The sequence below is a fragment of the Zea mays genome, chromosome 5 (assembly GCF_902167145.1).
Source record: "Zea mays cultivar B73 chromosome 5, Zm-B73-REFERENCE-NAM-5.0, whole genome shotgun sequence".
Taxonomy (NCBI): Eukaryota; Viridiplantae; Streptophyta; class Magnoliopsida; order Poales; family Poaceae; genus Zea; species Zea mays.
The window spans coordinates 208,603,701-208,627,000 of NC_050100.1; the positions used below are offsets into that span (position 1 = coordinate 208,603,701).

General features: G+C 45.5%; 1 protein-coding gene across 2 annotated transcripts; it reads right to left on the reverse strand.

Annotated features, from left to right (window-relative positions):
- Positions 1-2,768: 2,768 nt before the first annotated feature.
- LOC100194315 (uncharacterized) lies at positions 2,769-6,144 on the reverse strand. Of its 2 annotated transcripts, none has more exons than XM_020553090.2 (7): positions 5,530-6,144; positions 5,178-5,271; positions 4,849-4,985; positions 4,206-4,280; positions 3,425-3,582; positions 3,245-3,345; positions 2,769-3,113 (listed from the first exon to the last, which is right to left on the reverse strand). In XM_020553090.2, exons 1-7 carry the CDS (start codon positions 5,706-5,708, stop codon positions 2,982-2,984), a joined length of 876 nt encoding a protein of 291 aa, XP_020408679.1. In that variant the 5' UTR covers positions 5,709-6,144; the 3' UTR covers positions 2,769-2,981.
- Positions 6,145-23,300: the final 17,156 nt, after the last annotated feature.

Here is a 23,300-nt window from a genome sequence, read left to right on the forward strand (position 1 = left end):
TGGCCGGGATCGCGTACCGGTTCACTTCACCTAAGGTCTAATCTGGGCCGATCAGTGGCGATCGGACGTTTAGATCTCTCTGATACCCCCTTTGATCACCCATTTGACACATAAGCCCTCGGGAAATTTGGAAAACAACCCGTCGTCCCCACGGGGCGTTTGCTGGGTCTTGGGATTTATTGCACCAAGGCCCCTGTACTACTGGAAAATGATGGCCGCAGCCCAGAGATTGATTAAATCAAGTAATTAATATAGGAAAATGATTTTTAGTTTTAAAATAAATCAAGAGACTTGTTTAATTCATATTAAATCCATTTTAGCTCCAAATTGAGTCATTCCAGTTGCAATAATTTTGTTTTAATATTGTTCATCATCTAGTGCCACTGTTTAACCATGAAACTTGAATTAAAATTGCTCAATTGAATTAATCTATTCTAGGTGCTAAACGATTTCAGAAATTCATAACTCAATATCCGTAGCTCCGAATTTAGTGGTTCCTGTTCCCACGATATCGTTATGATGCATAGATTATTATTACATAGTTTATTCTTATGTTTGGTGTAATGTTAATTTTTGCCTATACAATGTTTGTTTGTATTGCTACGACTAGTAGTGAGGTCACGAGAATCTGAAGATCATCCTGGTACCTGGAATCTCAAGTCACAGGCAAGTTGTGCCCTTGATCACTTCTTTTTACCTACTCATGTTCTGATTAATCATAATGATCTGCATAGGTTAATTTTGATGGGACCCAATAGGTTACCCTAGTTTGATTATCTTTATACCTTGTTACCATTGAACTTTTTGGGTAGTACTTGCTAGTGCTTTATGTGGTTTTGGGTATGAAGATACATTACTCATGATTATACTTTTGTTATCCGTTGTTATTTATCGTTCATGATAAGATCATTATGTTAATTGGAACATGGAGCGACCACCCGGGAAAACAGTGCTACCACAAGGGTTTAATGGGACGCTCTTGGCTGATTAATTAGGAAAGCTAGTGGAGGACTACCTTACCCGAAAGGGGCAAGGGCAGTAGGGGAGTGGTCAGTGTAGGGAGGCCCTCGGGAGGACTTTGCTGAGATGGCGGTCCTGCAAGGGATTCCTGCATTGGAGCTTCCTATAAATTGTAGCGGGTTTTCTGAAGCTAGTGGAACTTTGTAAAGGCCTCGTAGTGTTACCCTGCCTCGCCTCCTCGGTAGAGGTGTATGGGAAGTCGCGATCCCTTGGCAGATGGGCAACATGACTTGTGGGTAAAGATGCGCAACCTCTGCAGAGTGTAAAACTGGTATACTAGCCGTGCTCACGGTCATGAGCAGCTCGGACCCTCACATGATTAATTTATGGAACTAAATTCAATTTGTCATATGCATTGCATCGCAGGTGATGTTGTTACTTTTGTTCTACTGCTTAATTGGGTTGGTATTTACTTATACTTAGTAACTGCTAATAAAATTTTGACCAACTTTAAAAGCAATGCTCAGCTCTAACCATCCTCTTTGGTAAGCCTTACACTTCACATGAACTCCCACCTTTGGCGAGTTCATTCACATTATTCCCCACAACTTGTTGAGCGATGAACGTATGTGAGCTCACTCTTGCTGTCTCACACCCCCCCACAGGTCAAGACACAGGTACCACAGGATGAGGCGCGTGGAGGATGCTGTGATGAGTTCGTGAGTGGTCTAGGTCGTCGTCTCCCAGTCAACTTTGGGTTGCTGGATCGTTTCCTCATATGATGTAATTATTTAATTATTTTTGTACAGAACTCCTGTTATATAGTAAAGATGTGACATTCGATCATGTGCCACTATGTATCATATGTGTGAGACTTGGTCCCAGCACACCTGGTGTTTATGTTCGCGCCCGGGTTTTGGACCCCTAAAATCCGGGTGTGACAGCGCGTGCGCAGAGCAGTTTAGGGTTCCGAGTTTTGTGCTACGGTTGTTAGCTAGATTCGCGGGATTCACTCGGAAATTTGTTTGTAACGGGTCCAGCCCTCCTCCTCTATAAATAGAGAGGTCTACGGCCGATTTGAAACAACGAATCGAACCTTCAATCAATACAATTTACATTTTATCCTAGGAGTAGTTCTAGTCTAGTTTAGGTTTAGTCTTCCAATCCCCAAATTCTCCGTCTCTCCTCGACTCTACGTCGATTAGAGGAGTCTAGGTCGGTCTACCCGAGCCTAGACACCACCTAGGATCTCTCCTCCCCGACGGGGTCCCTTCCGGGAGCGAGATCCAGGCGCCGCCGGCGATCTTCTGCCGCCCCTGCGCCCGCGCGGACCGTCCGGCCCTAGGGCGCGGACCGTCCGGCCGTCAGGCAGGGAACCCGAGTTCCTGCGCCAGGTCGCGGACCGTCCGGCCCTGTGCCGCGGACCGTCCGCGCCTGACTAGAGAGCACCGCCGCCTCACGCCAGGTCGCGGGCTGTCCGGCCCTGTGCCGCGGACTGTCCGCGCCTGACCAGAGAGCACCGCCACTGGTTATTTTGAAGTGATTGACGCCTCCAAAAAGGTGTCAACACAAGGGTAAGATATAAGTACGCGTGAATCATTTATGCTCGAGACAAAACAAGGAGCAATGTCTATGTCGAAGATTCAAGTCACGAAATTCCGAGAGCGGTTCTGGGTCCATCCAAATCTTCTGGTCCATCATATGGATTTTCGCTGCCCACCACCAACAGTCGACTGTTTTCTCAACGTTTCTCGCCACAGCCAGTGGCCAGTTCCAGTGCTAAACAGCGTTCCAACAAACAAATTCAATATACGCGTAACCATCTCTTTGCTTTATTTGATCGGGGTACTTACAGGGTTACAAAAATCACACCAAGCGAACTTCCGAAATCCAAAGAAGCAAAAGAACATCAGTGTTCACTCAAGGCAAGCCATGAAAAAAAGGACTCACACATGACATGACATGGCAAAGAGAACCGCTCACTCACAAGCCATGAAATGTAAAGGGGGGGGGGGGGGCTTCTAAAATCCGTTGGTGACATTTTTTTTGGCACACGATATGATGGTTAGATAAGAACCACGAACAATCTTCAATTCTGAACTCCGCGGAATAGCTCTGTAAGAGAAAAGGTTGCATGTCTCAAGCTGCCAAAACTATAATCACAACGAGCAGCACGACCCCAAATATGACCATAAGCAAGCAAATCTGCCAACGAAAGGATTTGTCAGAGTGCAGAATAGGCACGGCAACAATGCTTCTGTAGTTTGCATTAGTCTGAATTTACCAGGGACGAATTCGATTTCTGAGTCTTGACTGCTTTGGCGACCTCTGTCTTTGCCTCTTTGGTCACTGCTGCAGAATTTTCAATGTTCATGTCGATTTCCTCTGGAACAGGGCAGTGTACACGTTAGCTAAGAAGCTAAAAACTAGGACAGCATATGCACAATACAATGTAAAGACTTGCCGATTATGATTCCTTGGGAATGCACAAGGGTAGCAAGATCTTTGAACACTTCATGTACTTCACCAATCTGCTGTTGGATATCTTGAATGGCTTGCTCCCTTTCCTCAATTATAGCTTCATTGTAAACAATTTCATTGTCCAATTGCAGCACCTCTTGTCTTCAGAGTAACATGGAAATTCATCAGAAAACTAGGAAAAAAATTTGGAAACAGGATTCTACAAATTCTTGCTAGTGATGTCAAAGTTTTTATCACACATAACAGGTTTGGCCTGCAGGTTACGTCACAATGTGAGCCTCGTTGGATGCAAACATTATTTTCCAATCCACAGTCATCAAACAGAAGGGCAGAGTCTCACTGAGTCAACAGGAACAACCTTTCCGCATTTGCAGAGAAAGGCTTGCCTCTATTTATCTCTTGCTCAGACCTCACTCATGTGGGAGCCTTCGGCACCGGTTCTGCCCCACAACCATCAAATATTACTTTGTTGCTAGTCTAAAAAACTCTCTCGTGTGCAGACATATATCTTTTTAAATTCACATTACAGTCCACTTGTATCGACTAAGAAATTAGCGCAAGCCCTACAGCTTCATCACAAACCCAGGGGCAAGTATGCCATGGGACATAAGATCTAGATGAACGTCCTGTTTTTTCAAGTACATGAGCTAATGCAATAGTCAATAAGATATCCTAACATGTATATCTATCCAACATTTGCCTAATGCACTACAGAGCTTCAGCTGAGCTTCCACCTGATCGCCAGCTAATAGCTCAATACTGACCTCATTGATTCAGCGAGTAATGCACGCTGCTCAGGCATATTACCAGATTCGGAACTTCGCTCATCTGTAGAATAGCTGCATCACAACAACCACAATAACATCCAGAAGATTAGAAGACAGCCCAGTCAAAGTCAAAACAGCACAATTAAAACCCTTAAGTTTATATTACACTAAGTAAAGGCCAAGCAAATTACAAGTTAACAGTAGGACCAAGGTATTCGGTCAAAAATAGGGCCATGATACGTACAGAATAAAAACATGTCAAAGACTATGCATCTGTTTATAGCTATCTGCAAAAAACCATACACTGACTACTGATGACTTTCTCCATACATCAAGTTGTTTTACATTCTAACATATCCAAGTCATGGATGAATAGTGTTTAGTATCCTGTGTGGACTAGCTTAGTCATCATGGTTCACTTACATAACTGCACTTTAACCTTACCGTTTTGAACAATTGTGTGCAAAGTTTTATATTAGCAGCAATTCATATAGCTCAACTTCACATGTTATGAGTATCTTGTGTATCTAATGTAATCTGTAAACATAAGTGACAAACTAAAGCATTTCCATGGTACAGAAAAAATGGAATACATAAGAAGAATTTCACTATGGATTGGTTTAATCGTGAACAGGGTTACTTTGACTGCGTATTCTGTGGAACAACTGGCTTATATGCCGTCTCCCTCTGAATCGCAAGACTCTGAAGTTTCCTGAACTCCTCCATTGTGGCAGCAAAATCTTTGGCAAGCTTCATATCAGCTATCCTCTTGTCTGCCTGTAATAAAACAACAAGAAACCCTGAGTACCTAGACAGCTAAAGTTGCAATATACTTGTACAGACGGAAGCATTCATAGACAAATTTCTGTTTACTAGAATTGATTACTTCAACAGACTTAGGCATACAAAATAGCGATGATCAAACTGTAGGAGCTTAGATAGTTAGATAAGTAAGAAATAACTACTGACACTTGTATCAGTGCTCTTGTCTGCTTCAGCAGCCTTTTGGAGCTTATCTTTCGCATCCTTTGCTAATTGAAGGATGTTCTGACTAGTCTTATGCCTGCGAGGGAAACAAAGCACTAGATCGTAAGGCAACTAAGAAAGCGACATGAGTGAGCAAAAAAAAGCAACATGTTGTTTAAGACATGATTTAGCGATCCTATCGATCTAAGAGCAGACTAATTGCTCCAGACTTGAAAGTAAAAAAGGCTCCAAACTTGAATTGGGCAAGGCTTACTAGTACTCAAGCTAGCAAATTTACGCAAGGGTTTACGCTGATCGCTAGATATGTAAAGCATAAGAGGGCTCGAGGAGAGACAGGTTATCACGAAGCGTGATGGTGTCCTTGGGCGTGCCGAGCGAGTTGAGGAGGCGGCGGTACGAGGCCACCGCGGTGGTTATCTGGAAGACGAGCGCTCTCGCGTCGTTTGGCCCCCCTCTCGCTTTCCTCCCGAGGGGCGCCCTGAGAGCCCCCGCCTCCAGATCCGCGAAGCTCATCGCCGATCCCTCTCCTTGCTCTAATCCCTCCCGCCTTTATCAACTGCCACCGCGCCAGAACAAACCCCAGGCGGCGGATAAGGCGCTGGTGCAGAGCGTAGTTGGGGATAGACTGTCGGCTGTCGCCGTCGTCGTCACCGGCCGAGCGGTGTAGTCTAGTCTATTCCATGGATCGTGGACTCGTGGTATTGCTATAGGTGGTGAGAGACTGAGAGGTGAGGTGGTGGTGGGCGCCACGGCGCCACCACGAAGCGGCACGAAAGGAACAGACGCCGCGGGCGGCGGGGGCTCGGTCTCTTCGTTCGGCTCTCGGCTTCTCCCCTGTATTCTCTCCCACATTCCTCCTACGACTACGACACGAATTTGGAGTAGTGAGCTTGGCTCGACCGTCGCTGCGCCGCACTCGCACGGCCGCGTCGGCGTCGCGCAGCAGCAAAAAGGCGACGACCGGTGGAATAGGCCGAGATTCGGGTCAGAATTTCTGCCGGATTGGGTTTTGAGAATAGAATCAGGCAATCAGCTGCACAGCTGGTTTTTGGGAATAGTCGAATAGAGGGTTTTCCATTTTCTATTTAGATACCTTACGTGATATAAAGTATATATCATTTTTCACATTTTGTCAACAGTTTTAAAAGAACGACATTATTTTGCAAGTAGAAGTAAATGCATATAACACATGTAAAACATATAAATATAAAAAATATATTTGTCAGATAAATATTTTATTCAAATACATATAAAGATAAGAAATATATAAATAAATTATCATTAAAATCACATTATCGGGAAAAGATCTCATACCCCTTAGGCTCACCAGTCAAGGAGAGTATTGGAAAAAAAAGGTCTCCGGACCACCGAGCCCGGAGGACGAGGGAAAGGTCCACGCGGAAAGGACCCGCCCCAAATAAACACTGAGGCATCGAGCCTGGGGTCAGGCGAGGTAGAGCTAGAGAAGGGGCAGATAAACAGAGAGAAAGCCACTCGAGTGGATTTTTCGTCTAGCCCAGGACTAACCCATCATAAATGACTTACCGCATTAACTATTCCTACCACCGAGCCATGGTAGGAGAGTTAGTTTGTCTCCCACTCATGACATACGAGCACCTCGCCCTGCTGCGCACTCATGATCTATTGAACCTAGGTCTGAGTACGTTGGCCATCTACAGGACCACACAATACAACGAGCCATGTCGAGACCTAGATTACGGAGGCTAAGAGTCGATGTGGCGCTGAGGCAGTAATGATGATGCTAGGGCTCCATATCTCCCATACCACCTACCATGAAGCACATAGCCAGGGAAATCCAGACGACCAGGGCGCAAGGCGACAAGCACGATTTACCGGAATAAAACGTCTTGTTTTACCACGGCTCGATAGCTCCTTCTAAGGGAAGGAGCTAGTAACCGCCCACACCTTGGTCTATAAAAAGTGAGGGTCGGAGATTGACACAAATAGATAGACACAAGAAATAGACGGGCTAGAAGACTACGGAGGCCGGAGTCGGGGAGCGAACCACCTTGATGTACAAGGCTTAGGAGAGAACTCTAGTCTAGTGGTCCTTAGATATAGCCACGCATAAGAGACTTGGAGGTCATCTTTTCTCTCGCCCGTTTATAACCTATACTATGAGCATTAAGCAACAACGGTGCCGGTAGTGTGAGCCACCAAAGACTAGATGTAGGGACATTCTGTCCGAACCAGTATAAACATCACTTCTACTGAGCACACCATCCAGAACCCCACGCGCACATACAAATTTATTTGTCGGAGCAAGGTTCAAAACACCGACACATATTTAAAAATATGTATAATTAATAATTAAATTGAAGTATATATATATATACTTATACTTTATACAAAAGCAAAAATGTAAGACTAAAACTAAAGCAAAAAAATAAATTAAATCTCTACTACTTATTAAGGCTCTAAGAGTAGTCTGTCATTCCTTGTTCTGCCACCATCGCGGTTCTGCCATTCCCGTCTGTTCTGCCATTCCCGTCCGCGATCCCTCCTCGCCTCCATTCCCATCTGTTCTGCACCTCCATTCCCATCCGCGCCCTGCACATGTGGGCTGACAGCCTCTCGCCTCTCCTCGACACCGAGGCTCCCATTCCCATGGCAAAAAATCGGAGTAGTTCTTCTAAAGCAGCACAACTTATAAGCTGGTACCACGATTGTTGGTTGGTCTGTATGGTACTATATTTTACAAGTCGTGATGACGACGGCAGCCAACAACTTATTTGGTGCGGCCCACGTCACATGCCCAGCAGGCCGCACGCCTCTGGCCCCGGCCCAACCTGACGTTCGAGTCTCCCTTTGTCGCTCTCCCTGCCCAGCGGGCCTCCCTCCACCTCTCCCTTCAAGCGCTCCCTCGCTTTAGTCTCCTGAGGCGTGGCGGTGCCTTCCTCCTCGCAACCTCTGCGCCATCTTCGGTCCACGCCCGCATGCTACCTCTCCACGACCTCCACTCTGCCAAATCTACTCCTCCTTGCTCTCTAGCATGCACGCTTGGAGGTCGTGGAGGTGAATGAGAGGGCGTCGTCTGGAAGAGGAAAGTTTGGGGAAGCGCGCTTGGAGGTCGACACCATAGCTCCAGCTTCGTGCGAATGGGTTCCAAGCCGCTCCATATCTGCGCGTCCAGGTTGTGGCGACGATGATCGAGGACTAGATCCACGTCCAGGCTGCTGCGGCGACGGCGGAGGCCTCAATCCGGGTCTAGACCAAGGTCATGGTGGCGACGAAGGTGGAGGCCGAGGTGGAGGGCGATGCTTCCACTCTCAGTCTTGGGGTGGGGTCGTGGGGATGATAGATGAGAGTGGGGTGCGGTGGTGGCTCGTCGACATCAGCCATTGGCACCCTTCCCTTGCCCAGTTTGACGATGCACCCTCCCTCCTACTACTTCACGATGGCACCACCATCTCCAGGTACCGTGCCGATGGAGGAAAGGAGAAACAAGGTATTTTGAAGGTACCGAAAAATTTAGTTGTCTTCTGTAATTTGGACAGGCCAATGGCCTTTGTTGTTGAATGATTATGTCTTCTATAATTTGAACTAGCCAGTGGCCTTTGTTTAGTTTGTGTTTGTACCATTATGGTGAATGATGTGGTGGATGCACCTAAATTCAGATTGAACTGCATTCATTTTTATTGTCATTTCGAGGCCCTAAATTCAGATTGAACTAGATGCTTCTGTGTTGTCTGTTCATTATGGTCTGCACACTAATTTAATTTCTTCCTGCTTAAATTTACAGTGGCCAGATACCTAAAACATCAATATGTTTTCGTAGGAAGTATAAGGGCTCTTTTAGTCTGGCATTACCTGTACAGTCATATTTTGAGCACCTCCTATTTTGTTTGGTGGAAAGTACTCTGATCACTTCCCTTGCCTCTGCTTTGTTGTACCATGTGATATATTGTGTTTTTGTTGAGAATAACTCTTTATAAATCAACTACATGAAACAACATATAAAGAAAACTGAGCTGATTTAATTAAGTATTGTTCATTTCTGTGGGCTGTAATTGAATTGATTCTGGGTATTTCAAGAAAACTGCAACTTGAATGAAGGCATCTTGTTGGGAAATGGGCTACAGATCTATGTAGAAAGAAAACCATGCAAAGTCCTAGAATGGCACGAGAGATGTTAAAACTAGCTATACATCTTACACCAGCTCCAGATGACATGATTCTTGTTTATGAGGTGTCTACTGAGTTGATGAATTTAATGACCTCTGGAGATGATGGAGATTCTTCTGATACATTTCATATCATTTTTGTAAAACAAAGAGCTCACTCGCTGCTCTCTCTCTCTCTCTTCAAATGATTGAGTCATCTCTTACTGAATTGGATTGGGGCTTTGGAAAGCTTAAAGCAATGCTTACATTAGGTTATGATTGTGCTAACATTGATGAAGATCAACCAGCAGATGAAATAAATGCTAAGGTTGGCTTTGGAGAAAGCACTCTACTCGAGATCAACATTAGTAGTTCAAGTGCTCTCTTCCTTTGCACATATGAGCCCTATGGGTATGTTGTGACGCACCATAATATGTCCATTTGGTTCTGTTTTTATTTGTGTCCTGATTTGAGCTTTGCATTCTCAAATACTCAAGCAGAACATTTTCTGAAATTGACTGTCAAGTTCTACAAGCTTTTAACTCGCATGTCAAAGTCCCATATTGCACCTAAAAGCTACAAACAATCCATTCCAAGCCTCAAGTTTCAGAAACTGGCATAAGTAACTTGCAAAATGCTCACCGCTCCCTTTTATGACTTTGTGTTTCAATAGGTCCTTTTCATTTTCTACATACATCATTGATGCACATGGCTTCTATAACTGTGGTTTTAACTTTTTTCTGTTTTCCTTTCATCTTGTGTTGCAGAATCAGCAAATACCCATAAAGGGAAACCTCACCAAAACTAGAGGAGAAACCAAATGTACCCCTGATCTTATTTTTTCAGATTGAGGATTATGAGAAGTATTTAATACAGCTAAGCAAACTAACTAAGGTAAACCTTTTGAGGCATGCCAAACGCAATGTAGCAAGAGACTTCCAGATAAAAGATAAATCTGGGGGACAACAGGAAGATGATCACATTCTAGACAATGCTGCAGCATCTGATAACGAGACTGATAAGGACGCAATGGGTCCAAATGCACCAGTTGAATCATGTGCTGACGATGCTCAAAAATCATACACTGACGACAATGCATCATGTGAAAGTGAGCATGATGAGGATGCAGGGGGTCCAAACACTCCAGCAGAAGCAGATGCTGATGAAACCATTAGGTCTAGCATTCCATATGGTAGACCAGTCCAGGAGTTTGAATCTGAGAGAGAAGAGGAAGAATTATTAGCACAGACGAAGAGGGCTAAGACAAAACAAGTCGTGTAGGATTCTGATGAGGATGCAGATGAGTAGGTTTGGACCAATACATCTGGCCTAAGAAAGAAATGCTATTAATAATGTTCTATTAGTGTCTATAATACTGTCCTATGAATTTTCTGGTCTGCAATCTAGTTATGACAGATTCAAAGGATTGTCCATCTTCACCAATATAATAGCTTTAAGTATTAGGCTATCTACACAAAAACCTCTAGAATCTTTAAATGAAACATGAGCGTTCAGTAATAACTGACCTAAAACAAAAGGTGTGCTTGTTTCTTTTAAATTTCCAACATATTAAGAGTGATGCCACATACTTAGCGATGGAGTGCTTGATATCCTAGATATTGTACTAGCTTCAGACCTCGCCGAATTGACACCTTCGAAGAAATGAAGTCGCCAGATTGGTAGGCTCTAAGTGTTTCACCAGAGGAAGTATGTAGTGCAGTTAAGGAAGGTAAAATCGATTTTCTGCCATTCTAATCATTTACATGGATAGGTCTTCCTTTCTACAATGCTTCTTCTGTGTAATCTTAAATTCTTAACGCATAGTCTTGTAACTGCATATTTATTCTACATTTTTTAAAGTACTAGTACTCATTTATGCTGCAATGATGTTAGCTTCTCCATCTTCTGGTTTACAGCTTCTCTTGTAACATTGGATATAATGACGCTGCTACATGACTATTATTTTGACATCATAACCTACATATAAAGATTAGAGACTAATCTGTTTTTTCTGAGCTAAGGTGTTAACACATTTCCAAATATCGAACATCTATCTTTTAGTATGCAAGCATTTTAGTTCCTCAGAGGTATACTGTTCCCCATCTCTGTATTTTATTTCATCCACTGGCCTTGCTAATTTGTAGGAAATGAACTTCCATCAGACTTGATAGACACACTACTAAAGTGGATCCCAAGCAATGATGAGGAGCTTAGGCTTTGACTGTCCTCCCGTAGCACCGCCACACCGCACGCGTCCGCGGCGGCGTTCGCCTCGGCGCCGGTCTCGCACACTGCTCCCTAGCTGGGGAAGTTCATCGCCTCCGAGCCCTTCAACGTGGGGGGATTCGACTGGGCGATCTACTTCTACCCCGATGGAAGAGCGGCGAGGATGGTGCTGCCTACGTCTCGCTCTTCATAGCCCTAGCTAGCGAAGGCACCGATGTGCGCGCGCTGTTCGAGCTCACGCTCGTCGACCAGAGCGGCAAGGGGCAAGACAAGGTGCATACCCACTTTGGGAGGTCTCTCGAGAGCGGCCCATACACCCTCAAGTACCGCAGCAGCATGTGGTGAGTCTGTGTACAAGTTGTTTCCTACGGTATGTCTGTTAAAACTCAATTGTTTGTTTCAATATATTTGGAATTGTGCCTTTAACCTAGAGTGAAATTTCCTCTACTTATTTCTTCTGTTGAAGTGACATGCTCTGAACTGCCATTCCCGTCTGCGATCCCCCCGCTGTTCTGCCATTCTCAAAAACTCTTTTTCGTTTAGCTTCTGCAGCAGTCTGTTGCTTCAGCCCTTCTTGCGTACAAAATGCATCCAGACTTTATCCTCAACTTGCAACCGAGCCCTCCAAGGTAAAAGCATAAACCAATTTTTTAGTGAATCATTTTTTATTGAAAACTGTAGATCGTTGTTGTCCATTACAATTTTTTATCCATTATGTCAAATGCAGTCATGTATTATTTCATGTTGTTTGTGTTCAGGAATGGTTTAGTCTATACATGGTTCTGACTAAATGTAACAGAAAATCTTTTTACTGATTAATCAGATAATTGATTTAGTGATGAACCATGTATGTTTAGGGGCTGTTGTTGTTTTGGCATTCTAATTCTGGACCATTTAGTTCAAAACCATGTTGAGAGCACCTAGAGGGGGGGTGAATAGGTGATCCTGTAGAACTTAAACTTATAGCCACAAAAACTTGGTTAATCGTTAGCACAATAATTGCCAAGTGGCTGAGAGGAGCCAAAACACAATAACCACAAGAAATCAATCACAGAGATGACACGGTGGTTATCCCGTGGTTCGGCCAAGTACAAAACTTGCCTACTCCACGTTGTGGCGTCCCAACGGACAAGAGTTGCACTCAACTCCTCTCAAGTGATCCAATGATCAACTTGAATACCACGGTGTTCTTCTTTACTTTGATCTTTTCCCGTTTGCGAGGAATCTCCACAACTTGGAGTCTCTCGCCCTTACAATTGAATTTCACAAAGAAGCACAGAGTAAGGGAGGAAAGCAACACACACAAATCCACAGCAAAATGCGCACACACACAGCCAAGAATCGAGCTCAAAAGACTATCACAAAGTTCTCACTAGAACGGAGCTCGAATCACTGAGAATGACAAACGAATGCGCAAAGACTGAGTGTGGATGATCAAGAATGCTCTAAGGTTGCTTGGGTTGCTCCTCCATGCGCCTAGGGGTCCCTTTTATAGCCCCAAGTCAGCTAGGAGCCGTTGAGAGCAAATCTGGAAGGCTGATCTTGCCTTCTGTCGACTGGTGCACCGGACAGTCCGGTGCACACCGGACACTGTCCGGTGCCCGATTTCCTTCCTTAAACGGCGCAGTCGACCGTTGTAGATCTGGGAGCCGCTGGCGCACCGGACATGTCCGGTGCACACCGGACAGTCCGGTGCCCCCTTCCGACCGTTGGCTTGGCCACGTGTCCCGCGCAGATCGCGCGGCCGACCGTTGGCTCAGCCGACCGTTGGCTCACCGGACAGTCCGGTGCACACCGGACAGTCCGGTGAATTTTAGCCGTACGCCGTCGGCGAATTCCCGAGAGCGGCCACTTCACGCCGAGTCAGCCTGGCGCACCGGACACTGTCCGGTGCACACCGGACAGTCCGGTGTGCCAGACCGAGCTGAGTCTTGGCTGTACACAGCCAAGCTTTTTGCACCTATCTTCTTTTCTTCTTCTTTCTGTTTGTAACACTTAGACAAGTATATTAGTACACAAAACCAATGTACTAAGGCCTAGAAACATACCTTTACTCTAGATTTGCACTTTGTCCATCCATGAGCATAAATTCACATTTAAGCATTTGTGTTGGCACTCAATCACCAAAATACTTAGAAATGGCCCAAGGGCACATTTCCCTTTCAATCTCCCCCTTTTTGGTGATTTATGCCAACACAACATAAAGCAACTAGAACAAGTGCAATATCACTTCAAATAAAATAAATTTGAGTTTTATTCAATTTTGGCATATATGGATCATCCTTTGCCACCACTTGGTTTGTTTTTGCAAATCAAACTCAAATCTCTATCTCTTAGTCAAACACACATGTTGAAGCATAAAGAGAGTCATTCCAAAAGAGATTGATCAAAGATTTCAAAAACTCCCCCTATTTCCCATAATCAACACTTCTCCCCATAAGAAGCCAACTTTTGACAAAAGAGACAATGAAAGAGTTTTGACAAACCAAAAGCTCTATTCTACTATTTTCAAAGTTTCTCAAGTGGTAGCTGATCCATTTATTGCTTTGGCCTTTATTTTCTCCCCCTTTGGCATCAAGCACCAAAACAGGATCAATCTTGGCCCTTTAACCCCATTGCCTCACCAAAATCCTCAATTAAAAGCAAATGGCAATAAGAGTTCATGAGATGGACTTGGAATAAGTTACCCTCTTATCGGAGTGCAGTGGAAGTCTTTCATGGTCCAAGTCCACCTTTTCCCGTTCAAACCTCCTTTGAGACTAAAACAAGCAAACTCAAGCATATGGTTAGTCTCAAAGGGTCAAGTTGTAACACATCTCCCCCTAAAACTGTGCATCACTTTGCAACGGACTTGTGAGGTCCAGGGAGTGTTTGTACAACTTGAGCACCACAATAAGCGACAAAATGCAGAATGAACATGATCAAAGGCATAAACACATGTATGCTACAATTCAATCCAAGTTCCGCGAATCTAAGACATTTAGCTCACTACGCAGCCTGCAAAAGGTCTTCTCATCTAGAGGCTTGGTAAAGATATCGGCTAGCTGATTCTCGGTGCTAACATGAAACACTTCGATATCTCCCTTTTGCTGGTGGTCTCTCAGAAAGTGATGCCGGATGTCTATGTGCTTTGTGCGGCTGTGCTCAACAGGATTTTCCGCCATGCGGATAGCACTCTCATTATCACATAGGAGTGGGACTTTGCTCAGATTGTAGCCAAAGTCCCTGAGGGTTTGCCTCATCCAAAGTAGTTGCGCGCAACACTGTCCTGCGGCAACATACTCGGCCTCAGCGGTGGATAGGGCAACGGAAGTTTGTTTCTTAGAGTTCCATGATACCAGGGACCTTCCTAAGAATTGGCACGTCCCCGATGTACTCTTCCTATCGACCTTACATCCAGCATAATCGGAGTCTGAATATCCAATTAAGTCAAAGGTAGACCCCTTTGGATACCAGAGCCCGAAGCAAGGCGTAGCAACTAAATATCTAAGGATTCGCTTCACTGCCACTAAGTGACATTCCTTAGGATCGGATTGAAATCTAGCACACATGCATACGCTAAGCATAATATCCGGTCTACTAGCACATAGGTAAAGTAACGATCCTATCATTGACCGGTATGCTTTTTGATCCACGGACTTACCTCCTTTGTTGAGGTCAGTGTGTCCGTCGGTTCCCATCGGAGTCTTTGCGGGCTTGGCGTCCTTCATCCCAAACCGCTTTAGCAAGTCTTGCGTGTACTTCGTTTGAGAGATGAAGGTGCCATCCTTGAGTTGCTTCACTTGGAACCCAAGGAAGTAATTCAACTCACCCATCATTGACATCTCGAATTTCTGCGTCATTACCCTGCTAAACTCTTCACAAGACTTTTTATTAGTAGAGCCAAATATTATGTCATCGACATAAATTTGGCACACAAACAAATCTCCATCACAAGTCTTAGTAAAAAGAGTTGGATCGGCTTTCCCAACCTTGAAAGCATTAGCAATTAAGAAATCTCTAAGGCATTCATACCATGCTCTTGGGGCTTGCTTAAGTCCATAGAGCGCCTTAGAGAGCTTACACACGTGGTCGGGGTACCGTTCATCCTCGAAGCCAGGGGGTTGCTCCACGTATACCTCCTCCTTTATTGGCCCGTTGAGGAAAGCGCTCTTCACATCCATTTGGTACAACCTGAAAGAATGGTGAGCGGCATATGCTAGCAAGATACGAATTGATTCTAGCCTAGCCACAGGAGCAAAAGTCTCCTCAAAGTCCAAACCTGCGACTTGGGCATAACCTTTTGCCACAAGTCGAGCCTTGTTCCTCGTCACCACTCCGTGCTCGTCCTGTTTATTTCGGAATACCCACTTGGTTCCCACAATATTTTGCTTGGGACGAGGCACCAGTGTCCAAACTTCATTGCGCTTGAAGTTGTTGAGCTCCTCTTGCATGGCCAACACCCAGTCCGGATCTAGCAAGGCCTCTTCTACCCTGAAAGGCTCAATAGAAGAGACAAAGGAGTAATGTTCACAAAAATTAACTAATCGAGACCGAGTAGTTACTCCCTTGCTAATGTCACCAAGAATTTGGTCGATGGGATGATCCCTTTGAATCACCGCTCAAACTTGGGTTGGAGGTACTGGTTGCGCTTCTTCCTCCATCACATGACCATCTTGTGCTCCCCCTTGATCACACGCCTCCTTTTGAGGAACCTGTTCATCGTCTTGAGTTGGGGAATGCACCGTTGTTGAGGAAGAAGGTTGATCTCGTTCATCTTGTTCCTGTGGCCGCACTTCTCCAATCGCCATGGTTCGTATAGCGGCCGTCGGAACATCTTCTTCATCTACATCATCACAATCAACAACTTGCTCTCTTGGAGAGCCATTAGTCTCATCAAATACAACGTCGCTAGAGACTTCAACCAAACCCGATGATTTGTTGAAGACTCTATATGCCTTTGTATTTGAGTTATAACCTAACAAAAACCCTTCTACAGCTTTGGGAGCAAACTTAGAATTTCTACCCTTCTTCACTAGAATGTAGCACTTGCTCCCAAATACACGAAAGTAAGATACATTGGGTTTGTTACCGGTTAGTAGCTCATACGACGTCTTCTTGAGGAGGCAATGAAGGTAGACCCTATTGATGGCGTGGCAAGCCGTGTTCACGGCTTCCGTCCAAAAGCACTCGGGGGTCTTGAACTCTCCTAGCATCGTCCTCGCCATATCGATGAGCGTCCTGTTCTTCCTCTCTACCACACCATTTTGCTGTGGTGTGTAGGGAGCGGAGAACTCGTGCTTGATCCCTTCCTCTTCAAGGATCTCCTCCACTTGAAGGTTCTTAAACTCGGACCCGTTGTCGCTCCTTATCTTCTTCACCTTGAGCTCAAACTCGTTTTGAGCTCTCCTGAGGAAGCGCTTGAGGGTCCCTTGGGTTTCAGACTTATCCTGCAAAAAGAACACCCAAGTGAAGCGGGAAAAGTCATCAACAATAACTAGACCATACTTACTTCCTCCTATGCTCAGATAGGCGACGGGTCCGAAGAGATCCATATGCAGCAGCTCCAGGGGTCTTGAAGTGGTCATCACATTCTTGCTGTGATGCGCTCCTCCCACTTGTTTACCTGCTTGACAAGCTGCACAAGGTCTATCCTTTTCGAATTGCACGTTAGTCAAACCTATCACGTGTTCTCCCTTTAGAAGCTTGTGAAGGTTCTTCATCCCCACATGTGCTAAGCGGCGATGCCACAGCCAGCCCATGCTAGTCTTAGCTATTAAGCATGCATCTAGACCGACTTCTTCTTTTGCAAAATCAACTAAATTGTCACACCCGGTTTTAGAAGGCAAACCGAATGCGAACCATGTACGTGCCAGGATCAGTTATTCACGTACACAGCAGTTACATAATATGGACATCATCACACAGTGCTCAAAATAGTATTAAAAGGGAATAATAGTCGATTACATCATACGTCTGAGACGTCCATATGGTTCTTACAATAAATCAAAGTGCGGAAAAGAAACGTAGATAACGCGGCCTTCACAGGCAGCCGACTGGGGGTTGCCGCTAACCCACACCTAGAACTCGTCGTAATCTTGGAACTCCTGGAAGTCTCCTTCCACAGCTTCATCTTCGCCTGAGCAGTGGTTGCAATGCTGACAACCTGGGGGGGGTTTGGTGTGTAGAGCAAGGGTGAGTACACATCAACATACTCAGCAAGTATCCTGTTTGGCTGTAGTGGACTAGCTTTATGTGGGGATAAGTCAAGCAGTTGCTTTTAGTTGGTTAGGTTATTACTTACTAGTAGAAAGCCAGGTTTTAACATTAACCCAAGTTATTAACCCAATGTACCCTTTCCAAACGGAAAGAATACCACTTACCAGCACCATAATCATAACCAAAACCATCAATCTCATAACCACCTGTACCACAATGTCTCTGATCAAGTACCACTAATCACTGGAGCTCCCTTGGCCGCTCATAACCGCGAGCACGGCTGATATATCAGTTTCATAACACTCTGCAGAGGTTGTGCACTTTACCCACAAGCCGTGATTCCCTCTTGCCTCGGGCCGATCAAACCCTTAAACACTACCAAGGTGAATAGGCAGGGTTTCACTACGTAGCCTTTACAAAGATTCCCCGGGGCTGTAGCCACCCGTTAGGTTTCCTAAATGCACCGCACTCCTCCCCAAGGGGCGAACCCAAACTTGGCAGAGCGAGCCGCATACACCGAGCCCCATTGACGGCACGACGGCTAAGTGAACTACATCCCGGATCCTCTAATTATTCAGCTAAGGGCACCCCATTCCACCCTCATGGTTGCACTGTTTTCCCGGGCGGTCATCCATAGAACAGGTCCTTACGGAGAGGCACTCGAGAAACCGCTCGAGCCCCCTTGAAAACCACAAGTATAATCATAAAGAAGAACGGGAAAACAGCGTATCATAGATAATCACATCATGTTCATTGATTAGAGTTGAGCAATAGCATCAGACTAAGTAGTAATAATCCGACCCAAATAGGTAAACAAGGACATGGATAACAAAAGCTAGTCAATCCTTAGGTATAAATGTGTAATGCGGGAGGTGAATTAAAGAATGAATAGGACATAGATAGGTCAAAGGACACTTGCCTTTACCAAACAGATGCTCAGGGTCTTCAACTTTGTGGAACTCGAAGAGCTAGATTACTTGGTCGCCGAAGCTTGACCGTCGATTCCTCGAAGCTCGGAAATGGATCGCAGTCTATTCGCGACACACAACGAATACAAACAGGAACAAACAAACAAACATATATATACGTATAAGAACATAACACCATACAAGATAAAATGTAATAAAACATGCAATACGAAAAGAAACGCGTTACTACGGTCACGCGAGGAGAAAGAAACGTCGAACTCGAAGCTACGAGCGAGAAGGTATCGCGTTTACGCTAAACAAGTATCGACTATAATATTTAGTTCGACATGATTATATTAATCTACCTTTATTAAATGTAGATTAAAACTACTACTTTGTTCCGACTGAAATACTATTTTAATAGTTAATGATTACTCAAACAGCTAATTAACTGACCTGAACCAAAATAATCGAACCGCCTAATCTCGCGCGTGGACAACGCGCGATACGCGCGAACGTCGAGCGACAACGCGTGCGGACAGCACGCGCGACACTCGCGATCGACACACGCGAAAAGCGCGTGACAAACACATAATTAACATTATAAAATTGATTCGATTGAGTTGTTAATTGAATGACCGACCAATAAATAGGAAATCACTTATTTAACATTAACGAAGTGACACAACGATTTTATTAAAGTGCGTGAATAGCGACTCACGCTACAATGCGACGATATGCTAGAATCGCTAATCGATATCACATTCTATTTAAATTAGAAAGTCATTTTATTAACCATTAGACAAACTAACAATACACTAGTTAGCCAAAACCTGCGATGCGACAAATTACTATTATTGACGTGCATTCGGCATGATCACGAAGTTATCACAATTAGAACATGATCAGATGTATCTGTTATGCATACACATTGAATACGTACTCATTCACGATTCGATACGATGGGGATCTCACGTGGCCACAGCCCATCTCACCCACGAACTGGTCCCGCGCGACGTGCAAGGGCGCGAGCAGCCGTGCCGAGGCTGCTCGAGCCGCGCTGGTCGAGCGAGGGCGCCGCGAGTTATGCCGTGGCCACTCCTGGGTGAGTCGTGAGCACACAGGCCATGCCGCGCACAAGGGGGGGGGGCTCGGCCACGATGCACACCCGAGGAGAACCAACCGGGGAGGCCATGGCTGGGTCGCGCGACGGCGCGCCGGGCCGAACCGCGCAACGCCGCCACGCCGGGGTCGCGCGCCCACACTGTCGTGCCGAGGCCGCGCCCGCGCGCTGGGAGAGCCGTCGGGCCGCGCGCACGGCAGGTTGGCCATCGGGCCGCCGCGTCGGTGCCGCACCGGGCCACCACGCCGGGCAGCCGAGCCGGGGCCGCACGCCGGGGACATGGGGCAGGAGCGGCTGGCTCGGGAAGCTCACCGGGGCCGCGCCGGGTCGGGGCAGCACGCCCACGCCGGAGCCGCGCCCGTGCCAAACGCCGGGCGCCGGAGCCGCGCCGGGCCGAACTGGGGCAGGCACGCCGCGCGGGGAGGGGAAGGCCGAGCGTGCCGGGCGGGCCGCCGCGCGTGGGGGAAAGGCCGAGGCCGCCTCGGGCAGAGAGGGGCCGAGCCGGGGGGCGAGCGCGTCGGGCCGCCGTGCCACAACCGCACCACGCGGAGGCCGGGACCGGGGAAGAAGAGGGGGCGGCGGGGAAGAGGAGGGAGAGAGAGAGGTGCGTCGTGGGGGAGAGGGAGATGAACAGGGGCGACCGGGGCACTGACGGGTGGGTCCCACGAGGGGCGGCAGCAGCGACTGGGGGCACATCGGCTAGGGTTTGGGGGAGGGGCGCGCCGGCGCCGAGTGGGCCAGGTGGGCCGCGGGAAGGCCGGCCAGGGGGCTGAGGGGGGGGGGGTTTCTTTTATTTATTTTTCCTTCCTTTCGTTCTTTTTGAAACATGTTTTAGTTTTGAATTCAAATTCAAACATGTTTTCCTAAATTTTGAATAAATGCACCATCACAAAGGAAAAACATGCCTCGACATGCTATGCAACAATCAAGGACCCCTTTTTAGGGTTTTTACTGTACTAGGCTTAAACTTATATAAAACAAAATAACTCTTTGCTATTTAGGAAAAAAGAAAAGAAAAGTAAGGAAAAGAGAGGGTAACACCTGAATTTGGTGGATATTAGAAAAGAAATTTTATACCCCAAATTCAGGGTGTTACAAATCTAACCCCCTTAACAGAATCTCGCCCTCGAGATTCAAGGAGAGGCTAGCAAGAAGATGAGACTGGTTCGTTGGTTGTTCACAGCTTTCTTGAGTTGACCTTGACTCTACAAGCTTAACTTGTGGACTGTTGCTTTGACCTTTAGATGTTTGAGACCGATCGATGCAATTCTTGAGGTTCTCTTGGACCTGTGGGTTAGGAACCACACACGCTTCCGTTGTTTCACCTTAATCTTGTTTGTTGATGTTGATCACATTGTCTTCATCGGGGTTAGCGGCTAACCCCCTTAACAGGAGCGTTGATACACACTTGGTGAAGATGCTGCCGACTCTGATCTTGACTGATTTGGAGGAGTTGAAGGTTGCCAAATGGATAGGTGGGAGAGGAAAGAATAGCGAGAAAGGTAGGTATAGATGGATTAGAGACAGCAGGGGGAGAACCCAACTACTTAACCCTATGGCACTCAGCTAGCAAATTGATGTCATTGTGGACCAAGGGCCACAACACATCAACACTCATCGCAAAGAAGCAAATCAGTCATCACACAAGAACAAACAGCACAAGCATACAACAACAAACATTTCGTGGCTACACGTTAATGTTAACTAGATGGTGGTCTTTCCTAAAAAAAGGAATAACTAATCTCTAAGGTTGTCGAAGGACGAGGAGAAGAACAAGACGTGTAGGATAGGGACACGAGCACAATTAAGGATGGAGCTTAAGCAAGGATTGTAATATACAAGGAAGAAAATGCAACCAAGGGCAAGGTAGGTAAACACCATTCTCAAATCGAGATGGGAAAGATGATATTTCAAAAGGTAGGCATAGGATAAGCATCATGGAAAGATCTAGACATTAGGAAGGTAAGGGTGATATTGAGTAAAAGTTAAGACTTGCAACGCGGCAGAGGAAAAGGGAACAGACAAGAGCGAGATGGGTAAGACATCACTCTTCGAATGAAATGGGAGAGGCGGCTTTAAAATGCAGGTACAAGATAAGCATCAAGGTAAAGATCGAGGGATGACAAGGGTTAAGGTGATGAGGGACAAACACACAATAAAAGATGTATTTTAGACAAGACTTGCAAGGTGTCAAAGAAGGGGGAGCAATCGATGATGAAATCGAGGAGGCATTATCCCCGAACGGGGATGGAAAGGAGGAGGCTTCAAAGGGTAGGTTCAAGGTAAGCAGGAAGACAAGAGCATAGATATCACGAGGATTTTTTTTAGGTAATAACAGACAAGGATGTATGAGAGGAGATAAATAGGCATAAGACGAAGGATATAAGTACCATAAATAATGGAGTTAAAACCGGACCTTCAAATGGAAAAAGAGAGGGTGCATCCAAGGGCTAGATAGGTAAATTGCCACTCCAAAACTGAGGTGGAAAAAAGGGGATTTTTAAAGAGTTGGAATAAAGATGAGTATCAAAGCAAGATCAATGGACGACAAGGTGAGGGTGATAGCCAATAAAAACACATCAAAGGATGAAATTTGAACAAAACCTGTAAGGCGACAACAAGCAAAAAGAATTCAAAGGAGGGACATGAAACTCATAGCTCTCAAACTGGGTTGAAAGAGAGGGGAGGCTTTTAAAGGATAAGTTCAAGATGAGCATCTAGGTGGAAGACCACAATATCACAAGGGTCAAAGGTGATAACATACAAGGGTATAAGAGAAAAGATGAAGGCATAGAAGGGCCAGTGGTATAAGTACAATAAAGAATGGAGTTACATCAAGGCTTGCATGTGGTAAAGAAGAGGATATCGCCAAGGGTAAGATAAGTAAAACACCGCTCTCAAATTGGGATAGGATATTGGAGATTATAGATCACAGACATAATGTAATCACCAAGGTATGGTCGAGAGATGGGAAAGGTAAAGGCAAAACTAAACATGAGCACAACAAAGGGTGGTGTTGAAAACTCAAGAGCGATGAGGAAGAGTATACAACCAAGGGGAAAATAGGTAAAATACAACTTTAAAATTGAGATAGAAGAGAGAAGGTTTTAGAGCACAGGTATACTATAAGCATCAGGGCAAGATATAGATGTGACAATGGTAAGGATGAAAATAGTGAAAAGCATAACCAAGGATAGAGTTAAGGCAAGACTCGCGAAGTGACAAAGTGGAGAAAACAATCAAGGGTAAGATAGGTAAGGTTCCAATAGAAGGGTTAAAGTAAAAAATTACCGAAGGAAGTTACAAAGAATTAACGAGATCATCAAGGATGTGCAAAATAAAATGACCGATCATGGATCATTAACAAGCAAGGGTGGTCAAGGGCATGTTAACTGAAATGTCTTGAACAGTCATCGGGGTATGAAGGTAAGCATATAAAAATAAGAGTATGCAAGATCCCAATAGTATGAGTGTACCAAGACCAAGAGAATAGAAAAGGGCAAAGGATAACAGCTTCATAATGGAA